This window comes from Musca domestica, unplaced genomic scaffold (genome assembly GCF_030504385.1).
Source record: "Musca domestica strain aabys unplaced genomic scaffold, Musca_domestica.polishedcontigs.V.1.1 3, whole genome shotgun sequence".
NCBI lineage: Eukaryota > Metazoa > Arthropoda > Insecta > Diptera > Muscidae > Musca > Musca domestica.
Window position 1 is genome coordinate 29132554 of NW_026712299.1, and position 22572 is coordinate 29155125.

Here is a 22572-nt window from a genome sequence, read left to right on the forward strand (position 1 = left end):
CGAATTTGGCAATATTCAAAAAAAATCCATTAAAAATTCTGTTTAAATCTTAAAAATACCGAATGTAGCCTTTATATTAGGGTCTATACGATGACGTGGACCTGCATAGGCGAAGTTTGTCATAAGCCAAAATTATATTTAAATGCGAAACTTAAAAAAAATCCGGTGAAAAAATGTAGCTAAAATCATAAAAATACCGCATATAGGGAGGTACCGATATATGGGGGCTATACGAAGACCTTGACCTGAATAAACAATTTTCTGTCACAGGCTGTAGTTCCCATTAGGAACCTCAAATACGAAATTTAAAACAATTCCGGTGAATTTTGTACCTAAAATCGTCAAAATACCGAATATAGGGAGATACCGATATATGGGGGTTATACCTTCATAGACAATTGTCAATGTTGTCATAGGATGTGGTACCTCTTACGAACATTAAATACAAAATTCGAAACAAAACCTGCGAATAATGTCGTGAAAATCCTGAAAATATCGAATATCTCGGTGTAGCGTTATATGGGTGCTATACCAAAACGTAGCCCTATATAGACAATTCGGTTCCAGGGGGTAACGCACTTAGAGGGAACTCCTTGTGTGGATTTTCAGACTATTCCATTGAAAAATGTGGATAAAATCATCAAAATACCGAATATCGTAGACCTATATAGAAAATTCTCTTTCAATGGGTAAAGTACTAACAGAGAACTGCTTGTGTAGAATTTCTGACAATGTCATTGAAAAATGTGACTAAAATCATGAAAATACCGAAAGTCGAGAGGTTCAGTTATATGGAGGATATACGATATCGTGGACATATGTAGATAATTCTTTTCCAAAAATGAAATCAAAAAAATACCGAATAGCGAGGGGTACCGTTATATGGGGACAATACGATATCGTAGACCTATACTGACAATTCTCTTCTAGGTGATAAAATACTCAAAAGGAACTCCTTGTGTGAATTTTCACACAATGTTAGCTTTCGGGGATCAAAGGTTATGAAATCGGGCGATCTGCCTATGGAGACGACTACCAGGAGATGGTCTACCGCAAGAGAAATGACGGGTTGCTAAGCCACGTAATTTATCAGACCAGGTGACACTATGGTTAAGTCTGGCGAACTGTGAAACTCTTCTCTTATTCGGGGGGGAGGTGGCATCCTAGTTTACGGTGCAGAATGTGGAACAGTCAATCTGCTCTACCAGCGCTGATCCCCTCTGGTCATTACTTGGGGGGAATGCCACAACTAATGGTGGGCATTAAAATCTCATAGTACCAGGCGGTTATTGCCAATCAGCAATGGGCTAATATCTGGCAAATAACGCGGTTCACAGCTATTAATCGGCAGGATATAAACATTAACCACCTCTACCTCGGAAGTTCCACACTTAACTGCTACCCCATATATTCCATGTATGGGTAACTAGAGACTAGCTCATGCGAGATAGGTCTGTACTGAACAGAATGGTGTAACAGGAACGCTAATCCCCCACCTCGACTTCTGATGCGATCCTTCCTCAGCTTGGTTTCCTGCACCGCTGCGAGCTTAATATTCTTCCGAATTCCACTATTTCATCTATTTTACCTCGGAGTCCGTTGCAATTGAAATGCAAGAACGATACACAATCCGGAGTTGGAACAGCAACATGTGGCTTAAGATGTAGTAGTCTCGCAAACGCCTTAGTCCGGAAAAGTTCTTAAAGTGCAGCCATTCTCTACATTCATTACATCGCACCGAAACAGATCTGTGGTGGATGACGTTCTGACAAACCGAGCAAAACCAAGGTTCGGTGTTTTATCCCACGGCAGCGGGTTGTACGATTTACGATTTCATTGTGTAATTTATATTTTAATGTGGAATAGGTTTTAACTGTCATCAAATATTGTTGATATTTTTAACATTTTAGAATTGAGTGACGTCTTTATTTTCACTAATGCCCCGGAAACGACATAGACAAGTTCCTATCTAACTGAAGTTTCGATACTGTAGCATTCTGTGTATCCCTTGGCTTACACTTGTTCTTGATGACAACTCGCCAAAGGATTGTAGAACTTTTCTTGTTTCTTATGTTTCCTAGACATGTTAGGTTGTTTTTAGGGGGAACCACATTTCGTCAATCGTGAATCAGAGCTTCCTTCTTAATCATCCCTTCCAAATACAACCTAGAGGGATTTAGGTATATGACACTCGATCCCTTATTAAAAATAAAGTAAAAAAAAAAACTATTTTAGTTTTCTAGATATTTTATTTTGTGTTGAATTTTTATTAAATTTATTATTTATTTTCGATTCATATACGTATATATATATATATATAATTGATGTTAAAAACGATACATTTACACTTCACTATATCGTCATTTACATCGTCAAAATCGGGTTCGAGATATAAGTATTTATATATTTTTGAAGAATTGCATATTCCTTTCGAAGAAAAAAAAAGAAATGGATGACATCTATATAACTAGAAATGAATTAAATACTTTATGTGGGAAAGAAACCAAGTATTTTTTCTATTGTTGTAAACTGTATAATAAATGGGCTAAAACTTATTGCTTCAAAAATTCATTATTTTTTTGTTGTTTTTTATATAAAGTTTTATTGCTTTATTTTTCATGTTTTCATTAAAATGTATTTATTTCGTATGGGGGATTTTATTAATTATTGTTTTTGTTATTGTATATTAAAAACGTTATAATTGTGAAATGTTATTTTTGTTGTATTTAAGAGCAGAAAAATCAAATTTTTAATAATTTTCATTTTCGGTGAAATCAAAATGAACCAAAAAAGAAAACTCACAACGAAACGTTTCATTAAAAGTAAACAAAATATAAAAGGGTGGTGACCAGTTCAAAATTTCTATAAAGGAATTAAAACAAAATTAAATCATAAAAAATGTGATGAAAACGTTTTGCATTGAGTTTTGTTTTTTCTTGTTCGTATCATATTTCGTTTTTAAGAATTGTTAAAAAAATAAGGAATCATTTAGTTTGCCCTCGTGTTTTTTGGTTTCTTGCGAGTACAAATATGTTTATATTGAAATGTGAACATTTTTTCAAAATGTTAATTGCAAAAAAAAAATAAAGAAGTTACGCATATATAAATTAAGCTTTTTACAATGGCTTACACAAGAGAAAAAAAATTAAGTAAAGTAAAGATGAGAAATTAAAAAAAAGAAATCAAGAGAATTGAGTTGAGAAACGAAAGCATTGTGAGGAGATGACTTTTGAAATCTTGTAAAGATGGTATTTCAAAAGAAATTCCCAAATGCCAGTTGTTGGATGTATTTTTGGCTGAAATTAGACAAAAAACACACACATTATTGGGAAAAGAATTTGAATTCTTACCTTGATTGTAAACGATATTTGCAGTCACCACTCCAAGGTAAACCACATAGATGATTAATTGGTCCAAGGTAAACAATGTTCCCAACATAGGACAGCAATGTCAATCCAGCTATATTTACCATTTCTCGGTCATCACTAATAATACAATTGGTTGTCGTTTAAATAAGAAGTTGTAAGGAAGAAGGAAAGATTGTTTTGTTTTGTTTATGTTATCCTAATGTTGAAGAGTAAATATAGACTAGTTGTTGATTTCTGGTTGTTCTTGTTGTTGTTGTAGCTTTTGTAAAATGAAATAAACTACTCCACTCGAGAAAAATCCAAACACTCTCTCCTCTCCTATCTGGCTTGGTTGGTTGATTGGTTTTGTTGTGTACTGTCGATTCTTAGATGGATAGCGTCATAGTACACCATTAATAGAAAATATCATTTGTGGTCTTATAGTTTCCTTTTTGGCGGCAGCTTTAATATTTTTTATTAAAGTTGCGACGATTTCTGTTGAAACCACCACCACCGCCGCCACTGTTGCGTGAACGCTGGCGATTATTGTTACCACCGCCACCATAATTTTGTACTTTGGCCGAATATTTGCCGGATGGCGGTGAGTAAATTTTCTGATCACTTGCATTTTTTGTTTTCTTTTCCTCATCTTTGCCATTTTCGGTTTTACCATCGAAAGTGATGGGTGCATGGCGCTTGGAGCCAATTTTATTCTAAAAAGAAAAAATAGGAAGTAATAATTTAAATTAATAAATGTTAGCTAGAGCTAATTTCGGTGAGCATATATGATAGATAGAAATAGTGGGAAGATAGAATAGTGGGAATAGTACTTATTGTTAAAATTTTCTAGTCATATCCAACAATACTCACATTTTTTCGCTTAACCCAGGATAGTTGAATTTCATGTTTGAAACTGGGCGGTGAATGGAAAAGATCACGTATTAAAATGCTTATATTTGATGTTGTCTTCAAAGCGGTAACCTTCAATTGATTTTCTTCAGTCTTTAGTTCTTCGGCGGTTTTTCCTTTAACAGCTTCTTCCAATTTTTTAATATATCTGCAAAGGAAAGTGGAAAAACAAAAATTTTAAATAAAATTACATAACTTAGCATGGCAAACTTACCCCTGTGTTCCACGTGCCAAATACTGAAGTCTTGAACGGAAATCTTTTAATTTTTCAGCATCGGTAACAAATGTCAAACTATCCGGGTGTTTTTTACCCAATGTATGTAGAGCATAGAGCAGACATTCAGCATGTGAGAATTGAAATGAGGGTGGTGGGCTGCTGGCATCTTCTTCCTCTGAGAGTTTTGGCAAGGGCATATATTCCTATAGAAAAAATCATATTTAAGTGATCTATTCGGGAATTTAGCGAGCATTATTAAATACATACCCTCAATACTTGATAGACATTGTCAATACGTTGTGCGGCATTTTCCAATACATCTGTGTATGTGCACATTTCAGCAAATACTTTCAATAGACGTAACTGCACCTGATCCTGGGCCACAGCTGTGGCAATCATATTCCATGTACTCAATGGTAATAGTTTATCGCAAACATAAACAACAAAATCCGTTGATTTGATGGTATTCTGTGATGAAGGAAAAAAATTAATTTAAGACTTAATATTTTATTATGGAAAGTTTTATAATGAAAAACTTGGTTTGAAATGTTTTTGTTTTATAAAACCTTATGTATCTAATATCCGAATAACTTACCGAGAAATATGGCATTGCATGTGTGGCACACTGTATAAATCGTTCAACAATTTCATCTTCAACTGTAATGGCGTCAATATCAGCATTTAGTTCAGCTTGTTCTTTTGCCAAATTAACTAATTCAGCGTGTCCGGTAATGGTTGTACCCAATTTTGTGCTACCCAAAATCGTCATGCATAATTGAAATTCATCCGCGGTTACATCCTAAAAAAATACATTTGAAAGGTAAAAAAACACAGAAATATTTATGTAAAAGTTCTAACTAAATAAAACTAGATTAAAATTGTCAAATAATGTATGTGGAGAGATCGTTATAAAACTGCCATTCAATACAAAATACCTCTACCGAAGAAAGATATGGCATGGCAAAAAAAAAGAAACAACATCGAAGACTATGTATCTCAACTGGTTCTTCACCTATTCAAGAGAAGATTCGCGGCAATGCCAAACACTTCACACAATGACAAATAGACTTTGCTTAGTCTCTTTATGTTTTTGTTTTTGTTAACCTTTTTAACCTCTCTTAATTATACTAGGTGTTCACAACTTAAGACTAGAGAGATTTTTTAAAACTAATTAGCTACAACGGATCAGCTGACTATTTAAGTAGACTGCAACGTTGAGATGTATACAAAAAAGACAAAGAACAAAAGAAAAATCCAATCGTAAAACTTATCAAGAACCTAGATTGTTGTTGTATATTATCGCTAAGGCAGACGCATAACTCATACATTTTGTTGGTCACCATATTAATCAAGAAAAAGATTTGGAGCGTCAAACAGAATGTTAGAATAATTTCAAAGGAATGAAGAAAAATAGACAGCAAGAATGGGGGCAAAATCAAAACCCCGACAGATCATAGACTAATGCGGCGACAGGGCGATGTTAGGACTGTAACACTGTTATCCCATCTTGAGGTCAGATATCTGATACTGCAGTGACCAGTCAGATTGCCTAGCGCTATACTTAGATCAGACCTACTAAGAAGTAGAAGGGGGCTTGTTCTTCTTTTCGAGATTACCGTCCACATGGCTTTAAATACCCTTCAACCGGTTTCCAAGTACCATCGTCTTCCAGCTTCTTCGATGTGAGATTTTTTGAAGCACCTAACATATGTCTGGGAACCCTCTTGCTATTTCATTCGCCACCTTAATCCCCACTATATTATATTCTAAAACCCAACAAAGTTTAATGCTTTCTTGCACTCAAGAGTGGCTATCGATTTAATGGCACTTGACTTGATAGCTTTAAGGGCCTACAATGCTATTGCATAGTTATTTTACAATTTAACCTTCGTGATTGCAATAATCTCCGCCTGAAAAACGCCGCAGACATTGGGCATTCCAACAGGACTCACCAGCACCATCGCACTTAGCACGCGCCACCCAAGAATGTTTACAAAATGAGGTTCCTCGCTTCATTTCTAGCGCACAATGGCCACCAAAATCTACGGATACCAATCCGTTGGACTGTTGTGTCTGGAGTATTTTGGGAAGCAAAGTTGGCACTAAAAAATACCAAAGTATCGATCACCTCAATCAAGGCCTTCGCCGGGAATGGGCTAAAATACCGCAGAGTAACATTCGGGCTGCGTGTGACGGTTTCATTGGCCGTTTGAAGGTCATTATTCGTGTCAAAGGTGACCAATTCGAACAAATCTAAAATTTGATGCTATTTCCGACATTTTTTGCTTTCATTCAATAAAATTTTAAAAAAAATGTAAAGTTAGTAAATGTAAGACCTTCACCTAGGATATGTCTAGGATTCGTGTATGACCAACCGATGAAGAGTGCTATTCTCCCACTTTCCGTAGTTTCAGCGCACTCATTCCTGCTTGATATTGAGCTAAAATATCCAGTGGCTGGAAACTTAGCAGTGCATTCAATTCAGATTGGAAAGTGCTCTTGAGAGTTCAAGTTGCCAGTAAGGAAGCGACTCTTTGTACTGTAGTTGATTTTGACATGAATGGCCTGGACTCAATCGCAAGTGCCCCGGATTCATTAAAAAAAAAAACTGGAGTCGAAGTATAACCTACTTTCGGAAAAAATTATGTGGTTGTAATCAGAATCTCAAGGCATTCACATTGATGCCTGTATTTTCTTGGTGGGTCATAAAATTATTACAAAGATATTTTGGAAAGATTCAAAACATCGACTTTGTAAAAAACCAGGTGCAAATATTTTTTTTTCGTAGCAAACAAATTTCCGGTTTTTCTTAATGGAATTACAGGCTATAAAATTTGTTCCGTTCTATATCCTTAGGATTTTTTCTATTAATATCGTAGAATTTTTTCCATTATTTACTTTGCTTTTCTCCCGACCAGATTCTATTTAATTTTATTCCTCTACGAAATATGTCTTTTAACATTCTGTACTTTAAATTCTCATATCGGAAGAACACTATCCGCTTTAGACTGAGTGAGATAATTTTCAGAGAATTTAATTTTGTATCTAAATTGAACCAATTGTTTCAGTACTTAAAGTTTCAAAATATGCGATATTTTTTTATAAATTTTCATTTTAGAACAACGCATATAACTTACCTGTAAAATCTTTTTGATTTCATCAATAAGAAATTCTTCAATTTCCTTTGTCACCACAGTGGGTCCCATGGCAAATAGTTTGGTGGCAATGAATTTGAAGCATCGCTCACGTGTTGCCTCATCGCCGGTTGATATTTGTGTAAATACACCCGTAAGAGAACCCTTGGCATCCATCTAAAAAATGTAGGAAAAATTACAAATTAAGTTAATTGTTAACAATATAAAAATAAACAGTTTTCCCAACCTTAATGATTGTCTGTAAAGAATTATTCACTTGCTGCAACTCTAATGGATCGTCCAAAATAAGGAGTTGGGCTAAGATATCGCCAACTTTGGAAGTAATACCAACAGTGTCTTGGCATAATTTTGGTAAATCCTTAATAGCTTGTCGTCGTATCTGAAATAGAATAACAACATTAAATGCTACCAAAAAGCCAAAAAGATTATGTTCAGAATGCTTACCTGCATATCATCATCTTCACACAAATCCAACTGAGCATCTATGGCTGCATTAGATAAATCGGGAAAGTACTTAAAAAATTTACCAATAAATTGTGAGGCTAAACGCTTCTCTTTCGACGAGCCCTTGACAGCCTTCAAAATGTCTTCGTATTCTTTGACGTGCTATTAGAAAAAAAACATTTGTTTTTTTATTTTTTACCCCATATTTCCCTCTAATACATACCTCAGATACTTTATCACCAGCTTCAGACAAAATTTCATAGCATTTATACAAATGTTCAATGTTATCCATGATTAGTTTTGCTTCGTTTTCTTTTAACCTCGCTATTCTCTATGTGACGGCAATGTAGAATAAAAATAATGTGAAGCGGGCTTGTTTTTTTTCTATACTCCGCTCGTCTAATTGTTTTTTAGCTGGTTGAGTAAAAAATGGTGGACCGGTTTAAGGTTTTCGAAGTACCTTAAATTTAGTTGTCTCTTTCACTTAAAAACAATTTCAATCGGCCTATTATTTAACTATTCTTTTCAATACTATGTACTGTTCCACACTTTTGTCAATAAATTGAATTGATATTTTCTGTCAGCATCGAAAAAATTACTAGCGTGTATCTCGTTAAGAAAAAATATATGCGCCGCGTCTCGTTAAAACTAGGGGTATGTAGGTCGACTATCGATTAATCGGCTGTTCGTGTTGAAAAGTCCCTAGTAATACACACACAGTCAGTTATGAGTGTCATTTTTGTGCAAATATCGATTGCTTGCAAGTGTGGCATCTCCTTCATCAGGAAATCACACATTTTTTGTGATTACGAAGAATATATTGATTAAAAGAGTAAAAAGAAACATGTCATGATCATTCAGAGTCTATAAATGTCTGTCAGAATTAGGAAATTTGCAAGGTCCTTTTTGTCAGGAATCAATATTAGCATTAACACATGGATTTGTGCTTTATGCTAAGTTCACATTGCACGTGATTCGTTCCATTCAAATCACTTACAGAACTAAGATGAAATATATACCAACCCGAACAAATGAGAGCATTTATCGAAAATATAAATTATGACATTTAATAATCCAAAACAGAAAAAATTTTATGAAATTTTTAAAATTTTCAGGAAGACTGAAAATTATGAATGAAAGCTATAATGTTGAACGGCGTATGTGCATTCAAACGAAATTAAATTTTTTTTTTTTTTCTCTCATCCGAAGTACCCTTTTTGTGCACGAGTTGGAATTTCGACAGAAAATTGGAAACAAAAGAGGCAATACTTTCAAAATTTTTGACAATTGACTCTCCAACCGAATTTAAAAACAGAAAAATTTTATGTAAAATGTCAACATTTATACAAAAAGTTCAAAACATGAATGACCTAAATGACGGACCTAAAAGCCCAATAAGACAAAGTCTTAAATTTATGAACGAAAATTGTTAAATGAAAGATAAAATAAATCTTTAAAGGAAAACCAATAATTTATTCTATTGTTATTAATGCTGCTTTCATGTACTTTCGTACAAATTCCTATAAAAATCAACAAACAAAAAATTTGAAAAAAGGAATTATGTTACTATGAATTACAAATCGATCCGTATGAACGGTTTAATTCGTGTACCTAACTTTGAGATTGAACAACGTGATTGAAACTGCAATGAGAACATATCATAAGTCGAACAATCGACTGCAAATAGTCGAGTACTCGGTTTTAACCCAAGTCCATAGTCTAATTTGAGTTTCAGAACTTTGAGTACTAAAAGTCGATTATTAGATTAATCGGAAGTCGACTTACCTATCCCTACTCCATCAGAGAAAAAGAGGCACATTTTTAGAAATTATTCGTCGTATTCCGGAAAAAATTGTTCTGATATTTGACGTGTGGATTTAAGAAATTTTTGTTTTTTTTATAAATAGAGTTCTTGTTAATATGCCGGACGAAGTACAGCAAACATTTGTGCGTAGCTTTATCGACTACCTAAAGAAACAAATCGATTCACAAGCATTTTCTCCAGATGCCCAAGAGAGCTGTGAAGTGGCAATTCAATGTCTGCAGGCAGCCTTTGATCTGGGCGAGGAAGAAGCGGTGGCCGAAGAGCAGTCACAGACAACAACAGCGCCGGCTGGTGAAACGGGCTCTTCCGATGCATCCAGTACATCCAAAGTAAATTCCAAAGAGGTGAATCTTTACGAATTGTTCGAAATGCATTATGTTGAAAGAAATCCAGAAATTTTGAAAATGACAGAGGCAATAAAGAACGAAGGCAATCGTCTGATGAAGGATGGTAAATACAATGAAGCTTTGCTGCAATATAATCGTGCTATCACCTATGACCCCAAGAATCCGATATTTTATTGTAACCGTGCTGCAGCGTACATAAGATTAGGTGACAATGAAAAAGCTATTACAGATTGCAAGTCTGCCCTGGTCTATAATCCAAATTACGGTAAAGCCTATGGCCGTTTAGGTATTGCATATTCCAATTTAGGCAAATATGAAGAAGCCCAGAAGGCTTATGCCAAGGCAATTGATCTGGAGCCCGAAAATCAAGATTATCGCAATAATTTGGAAGTAGCACGCAATGCCTCCATGCATGCCACTGCAAATGTGATACCCAATTTACAGGAGGGTCTTAATGCAATGATTTCCAATCCTGCCATACGTAATTTGTTCAGCAGTGCCGAAATAGACTTAGAACAACTGCAATCAATGACACAAAATCCTATGGTCATGAATACCATTGGTCAATTATTTTCTGGATTGCAAGGTGGTGCTGGCGGCGGTGCCAGCGCCGGTCTTGGCGGTTTAGCCGGTGGTGCTGGTGGCGTTGGGCCCATGCCAAATGATATGTTACAATTGTTCCAAGGATTTGCTCAACAATTAGCTGCTGCTAGTCAAGGTGGTGGAAACTCGGGCAATCAGAACTCTTCATCGAACAATGATCAACCTCCTCCTCCACCACCATCGTCGAACTACTAGGTTGGCAAGAATATATGACGAATGACGAATTTGTTGGGTATTTTTTAATAGACGTCACAATATCTTACATTTTATAATTTTTTTAGATTCTGTATTATTTTTTATTCATTTAGCATTTGCACTTATAAAAAAAGAAAGTGAAATATGTATAAAGAAAAAAAATAATAATGTTCATGTTTCTTCTTAGACTTTTCGTAAATACGATGAAATCTTCGAAACAACATTAATTTTAAATATATAACAGACAAAACAAGGCTTATGTATGCAAATATATTATATAAAAATGCTTCAAATAAGCGAATATATATAAAAAGAATTAATTCGCTCGTTTTTTTATTCTTGAAAGATTTACAAATTTTTTTTTTTGTGTTCTTTTGAACAAAATGCAGGTCGCATTGGTAAGAATGGTTCTCATTTAGAAATAGCTCCCATAAAAATTCAACCGATTGCGGGATAATTGTGCACTAAATAGCCAATATCAGTCCAAATGACCTGCATTTTGGCACATCCGGCCAGTGTTTTAGTTACTCATATTCGTAAAATGCACTCCACAAGAATGATATTTAGTACCAGATATCAGGTACAGACCAGAAATACCTCTGCCAAATGTTTAAATCGGTTCAGATATAGATTTAGCTCCCATATATATTTCATCCGATTTGGTCTTTAAGTCCCTCACATTCGTAATATGCATTCGACAACAATGATATTTGGTACCAGATATTTTATGGGGCTCGGAAATACATTTGCCAATTTTTTTCGAAATCACCTAAGGTTTGAATATAGCTCCCATATATATCCCCAATCAGATTTCAGGTTTATTGTGCAAACAATGCAAATATCAGCCAAATGGAGTAAATTTCGGAACGTATGTTTCCATTTGGCGGAACACGGCTCCGATATATATATTTTTTAATATAATCCTTATCGAAATGATATCATGCACTCTATAGCAATGTTAGCTGGTATAAAAGATAAAAATATCTCCATCAAATTTAGTGAAAATCAATTAAGAATTGGATATGCCTCCCATATTTTGGTTCCGTCTGAAACCAATTCATAACTGCTCTAAAGCCAAATGTTGATAGGTGGTATGATCTACTTCAAAAAAATTCTTTGTTACTGGAGCTCTTCTAAATATACATAGTGGTGTAGGGTATCATATAGTCGACTTTTGACTTTTCCTTACTGGTTTTTATTTTAAAATCAGCTTTTTAATCATTTCAATTTGTCTTTAGTTATATGAATACTTCCAGGGTATCGATGATATCTTGACGGCATAAAGGACAGAATTTTGTCTCTCGTTCGGCCATTATATGTTCTGCACAATTGGAGCATAGACATATGTGTTTACAAGGTAGGAGGAGGATATTTTTTGCTCGCTCCATACACACAATACAGTTTATGGCGGCATCAGAATTAGCTGCCGACACAACAGAAGTGGTGCGTTTAGTGGTTAAATTCTTTCTACGGGAGATAGATCGAACAACCTGGAAAAGCAATGAAGAAAAGTAAAAATCAGCCTTTTTAAAATCTAAAGTCATTAAAAATACCCACCCGTTTGTAAATTTTAAGTGAAGTCAAAAAAAGACCATTCAGCCATGGAAATCGCTTGGACTTTTTAATTTTCCTTTCTGATGACTTACGTCGACCACCTGTTAACTACGCATAGACAATATTATTTGATTCTAATTATGCCATGATATTATATGCATTTAATTTACCCTTTTCAAAACGTTACTAAAGCTGGATACATTGTTACGTTCATTCTGGGGACTTCTCCTCTCAACAAGCTTTGGAAGTAAATAAAGATTTTGTTTACCTTTCTTGATATACAAACATACATACATACTTTTCTTAAAATTACAAATGGTCCCACCACAACCAGGGCAAAGTAACCAAAGGCAATTTTTCGTAAATCGGGATGACATAAAATCACCATAAGACCACAACAGGTCACTAATGCCTCCCAATGGTAGGTTTTCGAATGAGAATATAAATCCATTGTGAAATTGTGTTTGGTGGCTGCATAATTTGCCCGTTAATTGGGAGTGCCAAAACGCTTATCTGCGCCACAAAAGCAATTGAACGTTGACTTCTTTGTTTACATTTTTTTCTGTTTTAACATAATACGAATAACTAAAACCACGTTTAAATTAAGTCGGTTCGATAACCGTCTGCAGCAGTTTAATCGATAACTCTTATTGGCTAAACAGAATAAGTTTAACAATAACGTATTAATAAACCGATCCCGAACGAGAAATACAAATTTCACCAAAATCACCTCTCAGTTTCTCTCATAGTAGAAGAACATAGGTAGATGCATCAACCCTTGGGAACATTGATATGTCATAAATGTTTTGTCAAAAATAGATTTTTAAATATTTTCTCGTACGATGCAAGTCGGAGGTTGTAATATGCATTTTTCAACTATTTTTACAAATTTCAATAATTTTTCATTCAACATTTTTAGTTCCAAAATCAATTTCACAGTTCATTGTCCCAGCAGCTGTGTCGATGCGACTTCCTGTATTCTTCTACCATGGTTTCTCTCTTCAAGAACCTGCAAAAATATACTAGACTCTAGTAACAAGAGTTACAATTTGTAGTTCAAAATTGTACATTCTTGCATTTCTGGAACAGACTAATTGTTGAGACCACACCCAAACCAAGCTCTTGAATTTTGGGAAAAAAAAAGTTGGATATCATCTCCAGTAGTGCTCACCATGTACAGTTACGTTACTATTCGCAGCATCATTGAAGAATTTCGGACCTATGATGCCACCAGCTTATAAGCCGAACCAAACTGTGACTTTTTCTGGAGGCATTGTTAGCGTTTGGAATGCTTCTGGCTGATCTTCACTCCAAAATTGACAAATCTGCTTATTTTCGCAGCCATTGATCCAACATTGAGCTTCGTTACAAAATGGAATAAGCGCACGCAGCACAATAATTTTATTATACCCTCCGCCCTACGTATTATATTAAGTTCGTCATTCCGTTTGTAACTCATTGAAATACTAATTTTAGACCTAACAAAGTATATATATTCTGATCAGTGTGAAATTTTTAGACGATTTAGTCATGTCCTCCCGTCCGTCTGTTTTAATCACGCTAGAGTCAAAACGAATTAAGATAGCAAGCTAAAACTTTGCACAGATCAGTCTTTTGTCAGGTCAAGTTCGAAGATGGGCTATATCGGCCCCCTGGAAGATAATTGTCTATAAAGGTCCACGATATCGTGTATCCCCCATATAACTGTACCTCCCGGTATTCGGTATTTTGGTGATTTTAGCTATATTTTTCAATGGGAATGTCTCAAAATCTACACAAGGAGTTCCTTCTGAGTACTCTACCTCCTGGAAGTGAATTGTCTATATAGGTCCACGATATCGTTTATATGAATTGTCTATATATATACGATATTGTTTATCCCCCATATAACGGTACCGCCCGATATTCGGTATTTTGATGATTAAAGCCAACATTTTTAATAGAATTGTCTGAAAATCCAACAAGGAGTTTCTTCTGAGTAGTTTGCCCATGGAAAAGAATTGTATATATAGGTCAACGATATCGTATATCCTCCATATAACGGTGATCCCGATATTCGACATTTTGATGATTTTGGCCACATTTTTCAATGGAATTTTCTAAAAATTGACGAAAGGAGTTCCTTCTGAGTACTTTATCCCCACATAACGGTATTTTGATGATATTAGCAACATTATTCAACGAAATGGTTTCTCATGACAAAAAATTACTTATGCAGGTTCACGTCTTCGTATAGTTTCCTTTTAACGTTTTTCATTTAAATGGTATTTCTCGACGATTTTTTTTTTTTGAAATTTATCAAGATCCTTCAAAATGGTAGAGGGTATGCTGTTTACTTGTTTAAGTTAATTTTAAAAATTTCGAGGTATTACTTTGATTATTAATACATTGCTAGAAGTTCAAATTTAACAAGACACTTACCCATCCTGTCAGTTTGCCTAATTGGCCAGCAACGAAAAAAAAAAACGTGTCCCAACTTGAAAATATTCGACGATTGTGTATAATCTATTAGAAAAGATAAGTACTGTCATTAGTATTTTCATTTCATATTATAAATTTCACTTCTACCCTACCCAAGATATTGCTTTAATTATCGAAACTAGTGAACTGTGTATCAGTCTGAAAACCCATGCTCTGTAATGCGGAAAATATATCAAAACGAGTAATACCATGTAAGCCGCCGAAATTTCTTCATTAGTTGCATAAGTTCTTATATAGAAATGTGAATACCGGATGTTACGCGCTACAATTAGGAGGGCAGAAAACTGTAACGCACCCTGTATTCCAAGTATCACAGCACACAAATAATCCAGATATATACGGATATGAACAAATGCACTTCAGAAGTAAAAACAACATTTTAGATCGTTTTTTGCTGACATGTATATGTACATATATATATAATCGTAGATAAAATGAGATTTTATTAAAAATATATAAACTTAGAAGTAATTTGTACAAAATAACTCTTATCTGCTAATCTTATTGCATAGGATGACAATATACATTTTTATGTTGGTCAGATTGATGCAAAAACCCACCGAACATCTCGTCCCATATGGTCAGGTATACACCGACATTGAATGCACAATATTTGCCCGACAAAGTGGACAAGTGTGACGTTGAGCCGCAAAGAGGATATAATCTGCACATTCATCGCATAAGCACAAATGCTTACAGGGTAATAGAAGTACACATTTGGGACGGTCACGACACACAACACAGCGTTGATGATTATCTAGAGATTTATCCATTGACCCGGCTGCTGGTGAAACACTTTGACGTGGTAAACGAGATCGGGTGGGTGTAGAATTTTGTACAGTATGAACGGGATTTCGTCGTTGGCGTCGTAATACATGATTGTATAAAGTACGCAGGCGACGAAAACATATAATGATTATCTGCAAGAAATATTTCGGAAAAAAAATATATGAATTTGACAATGAAATATGGAAATTGATAGTTTGCTAATGTTTTACTTACACGTTTTAAATGCCGTATAGAACGAATTATGAATAACACCAGACGTCGTCTGTTGTGCCACAGTACAATTAGCAATACAACTGCGATTGTTATACGGAATATATCCTCGATCACCACAGCGACACTGTAGACAATAGCTTTACGCACAGTTGTTATTATGGTAACAATTGCATCTCCTACCGCAATAACAATCCACAGCAATATCCTTGGCACCAGTGTTACTAACCACCAAGCACAGTCGGCTATTAGCAATAGGGCATTCCGTAACAATTGGAAGAAATCACACACAAACGTTCCCAATTTGGTGGCCAGTAGTTTTGAATGTATGCGGGTATTGGAGAAAAATTTACTCAGGTGACGGCAAAAAATCACCACAGCGTCAATAAAGCTGCTGACCCCACCATTGGCCGATGTCCGTACATAGTGGGAGACCGCACTGGCACTTGCATTTAACTCACACAGGAAATTATATAGTTCTTCTCCGATGATGATTAGAGCCGCAAAGGTGTCTTTTAGAAAATGACATATTTTCAACAATATCAAAAATATTGTCCGTCCAATGTGATAGCCAATGCCCAGGATAAATACACTGACTTTGTGTATAAAGTGCATGAACTGAATGACAGGCGTTACAATATATGTAAGCATATTGGCAGTTTGTTAGTTTGTATAATTGTCAGGCATAGCCTCTTTTTAAAATAATATATAAACTAAAGAAAATATTAAATAAACAATTTGTTTTGATAAATGCCGGCTGACAGTTGTTTGTTTTGTTTTTGAATGCGTAACAGCGTTGTATTGAGACGCTAGTTGGATTGCAACCAAAATAAAATGCGATCCCTTAATGAGGTAGGAATCGCATTGCAAGAATTGTTGAATTTCATATTACTTCCATTTATAGCCAGTTCACAGTGTATTTCATTTGGTCCCTATTCGATATCGACAATTAACTAACGATAAAAAATAACAATAATAAAAGAAAAATTAAGTACGATTTTTTAGAAAGTATAAAAATCAAGAATGGAAAAAAAAAACAAATTCTGAACAAAGCAAGAGTTACAGATAAAAAACATTGTTATTAGCTATTATTTCACCTTTTATATGAAATTTTTGCGTTTGAAAGTTATGGATAGCGGCATAAGTAACATATATTATATAATTGAGTTACAACAAGGAAAGAATGTCAAGCAATTATGTTTTTATTTTAGACAGACATACAAATACGTTTTGTGAAGTTTTGGTTGAAAACATGATTTTGTCTCTGTAATGTCCTATCCTGAAATATGCAGTCATTTCATCGAAGGTAATCACCATGGTATAATTATTACAGGTAGTAGCAAATTCAAATCAGCTGGGGGATTTGACCTATATTAAATGAATCAAAAGCTTCAATTTTTTTCTGATACAAAATTTCACTGCAGAACAATGTTTCTTGCTTACTACAATTATTTTTGCCTGAACAACTTTCATATTAGTGAATATAATACGCTTACACAAAAAAATAAACTTGATATATTAAGCCAAGGAAGTAAAAAAATTAAAATCCTATAGTATCACAGCCCTACACTGATATCATAGTACCATTGTTGCATCTATTTTTCAACAGATTTTACAGGAGTCGAGCATAAATTCAGGGCTGTATTTCAAAGAAATGATGTAGTTTGTTCTAATTTAATTCAGATGTATTTTATGTCCGCAGGACTTTTGGTATTAAAAATGGGGCATATAGGTCCACATTTTGGTATAGTACCCTACATAACAGCAACGGTAGATTTAATGTCTTTTGGTTGTTAAGTCAAAATTTTAACTCGAATTTGCTGTAAATTGGAAGTTTGTGTTCCTACTACGTAGGAAACCTCCTTGAAGCATTCAGAATTTTGATGGAACACACTTTTCACCAGAATACAGGGTTGCCCAAATTCGACGGACCTTTGGGCCCATTCCAATCGAAGAGGCTTGTCCCAGGCAACATTCTTTGCGTCAATTGAATTTTGTACGGGAACAAATGCAAATCAATGCGAATAATCCGTTGTAAAGTGGACCGAGCCATGCCCAACTGCTGAGAACGGCGTTTTTGGGATGTTCTTGGGGACCTCTCAACACTGGCTCGTACGGCAGCGATATTCTCGGTCGATCGCCTTGGTCGACTTTTATATGGCCTCTTCGGATTAGAAAGAGCCTTACCAGTCGAAAATTTTTCGTATAAACGCTTAATGGTGTTCTTAGAAGGCGCACTTCTCACATTTTTTTCACAATTGACTTCTGTTGAATGTAAATTTCAACTATTTCACGCGTGGCGTGTATTGGTTCATGGTAAAAATCTGCTTGGACTGACGCTTCAAACGCGGTATGTCATTAAGCGATGTGACATCTCTTTCAAAAATTATGGCGTTGCCAGATGGGTCCATCGAATATGGGCAACCCTGTAGTTTCAAATTTGATATTTGGATTTCGTAATAGGTTCCACCTTCTCTGACACCTTCTCAGGTTTTCGTATAGCTCCATATAACTGTAATAGTACGTTTAAATACAAATGGGTTAATCCACTGGATTTGCATTAAAATTGTCATATCCATTACTAATCACTTTCGATTTATGCATGTCAGTCCGTCCATTCGTCCGTGTGTCCATGTATTCTTGTGAACAATGCAGGTCGCATTTATTTTTCGATTGAGGTGAAACTTTCCAAACAATATTAGTTTTGGCCAAGGCGAACCCTATTGAAATTGGTGAGAAACGGATCAGATTTAGATATAGTTCCCATATAACGTCAACCGTTTTCGGATTAATTGTGCACTAAATGGCCAGCATAAGTCAAAATGACCTTAATTTTTGCTACATCTGACCGAATTCACAACAAAAGTATGTACATCAAATTTGGTGAAAATCGGTTCAGATTCCGATTTGTCCCTCTGTCACATTCGTAATATGCACTCGACAACAATGATATTTGGTACCAGATATCAGATACAGCCCAGAAATACCACTGCCAAATTGTATCAAGATCGGTTCAGGTTTGGATATAGCTCCTATATATGTCTTCAACCGATTTCGGGTTAATTGTGCACCAAATGGTTAATTGTCAGTCCAAATGTCCTGAATTTTGGCACATCCGCCCGAATTCAGTCTAGAAACAAGTACATCAAATTTGGTGAAAATGAGTTCAGATATAGCTATAACTCCCATATATATGTTTCATCCGACTTGGTATTTAAGTCCCTCACATTCGTAATATGCTTTCGACAACAATGTTATTTGATACCAGATATGTTATAGAGCTCGGAAATACCTCTGTCAAATTTTATCGAGACGGGCTAAAATTTGGATATAGCTCCCATACATATCCTTAAACCGATTTCAGGTTAATTGTGCATATAATGGCTAATATCTGCCCAAATGGAGTGAATTCTGGGACGTACATTTCCATTTGGCGGAACTCTATAGCAATGTTATTTGGAATAAAAGACAAAAGTGTCTCCATCAAATTTAGTGAAAATATATTCAGAATTGGATATGCCTCCCATATATTAGTTCCCTCTGAATCCTCAAAACGTATAACTGACAAGAAATTAACATTTATTTTCGTCGAGAGGTATTGTGAAGATCTTCAAAATATTTACACAACATTTTAAACAACGAGAAAATATCCTAAAGATGAAAGATATAAAAATCTCCATTTTTAGATGTCAAAGCCCAAGAAAATATAACTGAGACAAATAATTGTTTTTACGTGACAAGAAACGTTGAAAATAATAGATTGTTAATTATTTTTTAAAATATGCCACTCGTCATACGTAAATATTTTATATATAATAATAATTTTTAAATTCGATTCAGCCAATGAGTCTGCTTCTTTTGTTTTGCCATGTATTTTTTCCTTTCCTTAATTTGCAATTTAACACGTTTTTTTAAACAAATATATGTGGCATCACTTGTTGTGACACAGGTGTGCAAGTTTTAACGGTTTTATACGCAGAAGTTTGATATACAACACTGTTTCCTGTTTAATAACCCGCCGACTCTCTGCCTTCCTCTCTCTCTCTCTTTCTCTTGCTCTTTCGCTTTAATTCAACGGAATTTATGCTGCATGAGCTTTTTTGTTTTCAAAAGTTTTTGGCTATGTTCATTTTACTGTCAGTGTTAGTTGATGGTCTGCAAGCAAAGTTGTAGCAACTCGTTGTGTGTTCGTTGATCATCGTTGTTGTGTCCACTAGTTCCACTGGACAAATTGCCATCGTTTCCCCCTATCCCGCCCCGTTTTCATATGACGTACATACAATTTTCTTTTTTACTGTGTATGAAAATTATTTAATTTTCAATAATTTCTGGTGTTAAAAGTTTCCGAGGCGTGTGTTCTTTTGTGTGTGTGCGTGTGTTTGCATGGGGATTAGTTGCCTCGTCAGCGTGCAACTAACAAAATAAAAAATAACAATCGTTTTGAATACATAAACAAATGCTTAGAGCAAAGTGACGTATAGAGAAGACGAAGAAGCCAAACCAAGAATCCACAAAACAAGACAACAAACGAATTAATAACGACAACAAACTCTATATTTCAAAGTGGTAGGGGAAGAAAAATTATGTGGCATTAAATAAATTTGGTGGCAACAGATTGTTGCGTAAATTGTGTTGTGTTGCAAGAGAATGAGAAAAATTGTATTGCTTGTGAAAATTATTAAATTTGTTGATGTTATTTCGATGTAAACAAAAAAATTCAAGTCGAAACAATAAACGTGTTTGTGTGTGACAAATTATAACAGAGGACCCCCGAGAGAGAAAGGAGAGCGGGAGAGGATATGAGGCGGTAATTCCATTCTTCAAAATAGTGGCAAAAGTTAAAATAAAAGAAATAGAAAATCTGTGCTTGTGCGTCATCTTCCAGTTTTTTTTCCAACTTCTTCGTCCTTTACGTTTCTCCATTCGTGTGCTGTGTTGCTGCTGCCACCACAGTGCCAAGATTAGGTTGTTGGCCTGTTAACCTAAACTAAAAGAAAACCACCAATCAAACTACTTGCAAATTTGCCTTTCTTTTTCTTTCGTTCGTATCCTTTCTTATTGCCAACAACATTGTGGGTCTTTCTGCTTATAACCTCCCCAAACCGAATTATCGTCGTCACTTAAAGTAAATCGCATAAACTTATAGAGATCCAAGTGATTACTCCCACTGCTCTCCCACCACCACCACCATACACACATACACACTGATACAAATAGGATTTGTTGTTTTTTTTGTGGTGTGAGCGCGTTATTGTTTTCTTGGGAGAAAGGAAGTTTTTCAATTATTCACAGTGTGTGAGTGCATTGTAACGGTTTTAAATTGTGGCGGCGCCACATTATTTCCCCATCGGTCGCCATCATTATCAACAACATCGGTCATGGTGCGTTTAACTCGTAAAGAACGGCAGGACAAAATCAATTTGTTGGCCAGCATCAATAGGGTCAATGGAGATGAATTGGATGCCACAGATAATGGTGAGTACAAAGATATTAGACTTTCTTTTTAATCCTATATTCAAATAGGGAGAAAAAAAACTAAGGAAATACAGTTGCCAAGGGTTCATTTGATTTTGAGGTTCAAGATAGGAATTTACGAGATATCACCCGTCACAAAGGCATCGAAAATAATCATGTGTAATCAGAACCAATATGGCCTTTTTGAGAAGTTATGCATAATAATGGGATCTGTGTTTGAATGCACACTGAAATCGTCAATTACCGAGCTAAAACTATGGATGGAACTGTTCCTAGAAGAGGAAATGTATTAGCCAATAAAAAATGATGTTGAGTGAGAAAGAGACTTCAGCGGAGAAGTCTGTGGTTGTGGTGTACATACTTACCCATGGGCCTTTATATCTGAGATCTTCAGACAGAAGGGGTGAGGCTATAAGTCATATTCTGAGGTGGACGAATCGGTTAAATGGCCTCCACTGAGGAAGTTTAAGAATGGAATCAACCATGTACAGGAGTCTTACAATATTTGCGATGAAGTTGGGCACAAGATTATGGAATGCAGAAAATGTTTTTCTATAACAAGAGCTTAAATGATGATCTATACTTAACCATTTGTGAATTTGCTGTTTCTGTCTATAACAAAAACATATCTGAGATTTTAAGAGAGATTGAGAGAGGCTATAAGTCTATATCCTCAGGAGGACGAACCAGTCAAATGACACCTGCTGAAAGGAAGTTCCATGCTAAAAATATGCCGTCTTTGTCTAGAATACATGTCTGGCAAGAGATTTCTCATGGTGCCAAATGTGCAATTGAATGCATCATACGCTATTGCACTAGAACGAGGTTTAAGCGTGGAAGAACGGCAATGATTTGAGTCATGAACGGACGCCGATTGAAGATGGAAATAAGAATAGAAAGAGTTTAAATGTGGCTTTATCTAAAAAAATAGCTGTCTAATAAATATTTCCCAGCGTTTAGAGAAAGCAAAACGTGAAATGCCGGAACTACGAGTAACGAACATAAAGCTTGAATGTAGCCT

The 22572-nt window shown here is 35.3% G+C and overlaps 5 protein-coding genes across 6 annotated transcripts in view; 2 read left to right on the forward strand and 3 right to left on the reverse strand.

Annotated features, from left to right (window-relative positions):
* Positions 1-2571: 2571 nt before the first annotated feature.
* Positions 2572-8739, reverse strand: LOC101898195 (apoptosis inhibitor 5 homolog). Its single transcript, XM_005182746.4, has 9 exons — positions 8296-8739; positions 8073-8234; positions 7855-8007; positions 7611-7784; positions 5069-5272; positions 4741-4941; positions 4471-4676; positions 4218-4404; positions 2572-4060 (listed from the first exon to the last, which is right to left on the reverse strand). The coding sequence occupies exons 1-9, from the start codon at positions 8362-8364 to the stop codon at positions 3812-3814; spliced, it is 1605 nt and encodes a 534-aa protein (XP_005182803.1). The 5' UTR covers positions 8365-8739; the 3' UTR covers positions 2572-3811.
* Positions 8740-9844: 1105 nt separating this feature from the next.
* Positions 9845-11362, forward strand: LOC101898020 (small glutamine-rich tetratricopeptide repeat-containing protein beta). Its single transcript, XM_005182745.4, has one exon. It carries the CDS (start codon positions 9993-9995, stop codon positions 11040-11042), a length of 1050 nt encoding a protein of 349 aa, XP_005182802.1. The 5' UTR covers positions 9845-9992; the 3' UTR covers positions 11043-11362.
* A 530-nt stretch (positions 11363-11892) lies between these two features.
* LOC101897854 (uncharacterized) lies at positions 11893-13172 on the reverse strand. The gene is made up of 4 exons (XM_005182744.4): positions 12895-13172; positions 12767-12835; positions 12600-12704; positions 11893-12532 (listed from the first exon to the last, which is right to left on the reverse strand). Exons 1-4 carry the CDS (start codon positions 13045-13047, stop codon positions 12281-12283), a joined length of 579 nt encoding a protein of 192 aa, XP_005182801.1. The 5' UTR covers positions 13048-13172; the 3' UTR covers positions 11893-12280.
* Positions 13173-15497: 2325 nt separating this feature from the next.
* Positions 15498-16869, reverse strand: LOC105261760 (uncharacterized). The gene is made up of 2 exons (XM_011293903.3): positions 16080-16869; positions 15498-15997 (listed from the first exon to the last, which is right to left on the reverse strand). Exons 1-2 carry the CDS (start codon positions 16725-16727, stop codon positions 15659-15661), a joined length of 987 nt encoding a protein of 328 aa, XP_011292205.1. The 5' UTR covers positions 16728-16869; the 3' UTR covers positions 15498-15658.
* A 3350-nt stretch (positions 16870-20219) lies between these two features.
* The window catches only part of LOC101897224 (protein PALS2), a 44757-nt gene continuing 42404 nt past the window's right edge, over positions 20220-22572 (forward strand). For both annotated transcript variants that reach the window (XM_005182739.4, XM_005182740.4), the window contains exon 1: positions 20220-21551. In XM_005182739.4, the coding sequence (XP_005182796.1) occupies positions 21455-21551 (97 nt within the window). In that variant the 5' untranslated portion in view covers positions 20220-21454. The remainder of the gene's footprint in view (positions 21552-22572) is intronic.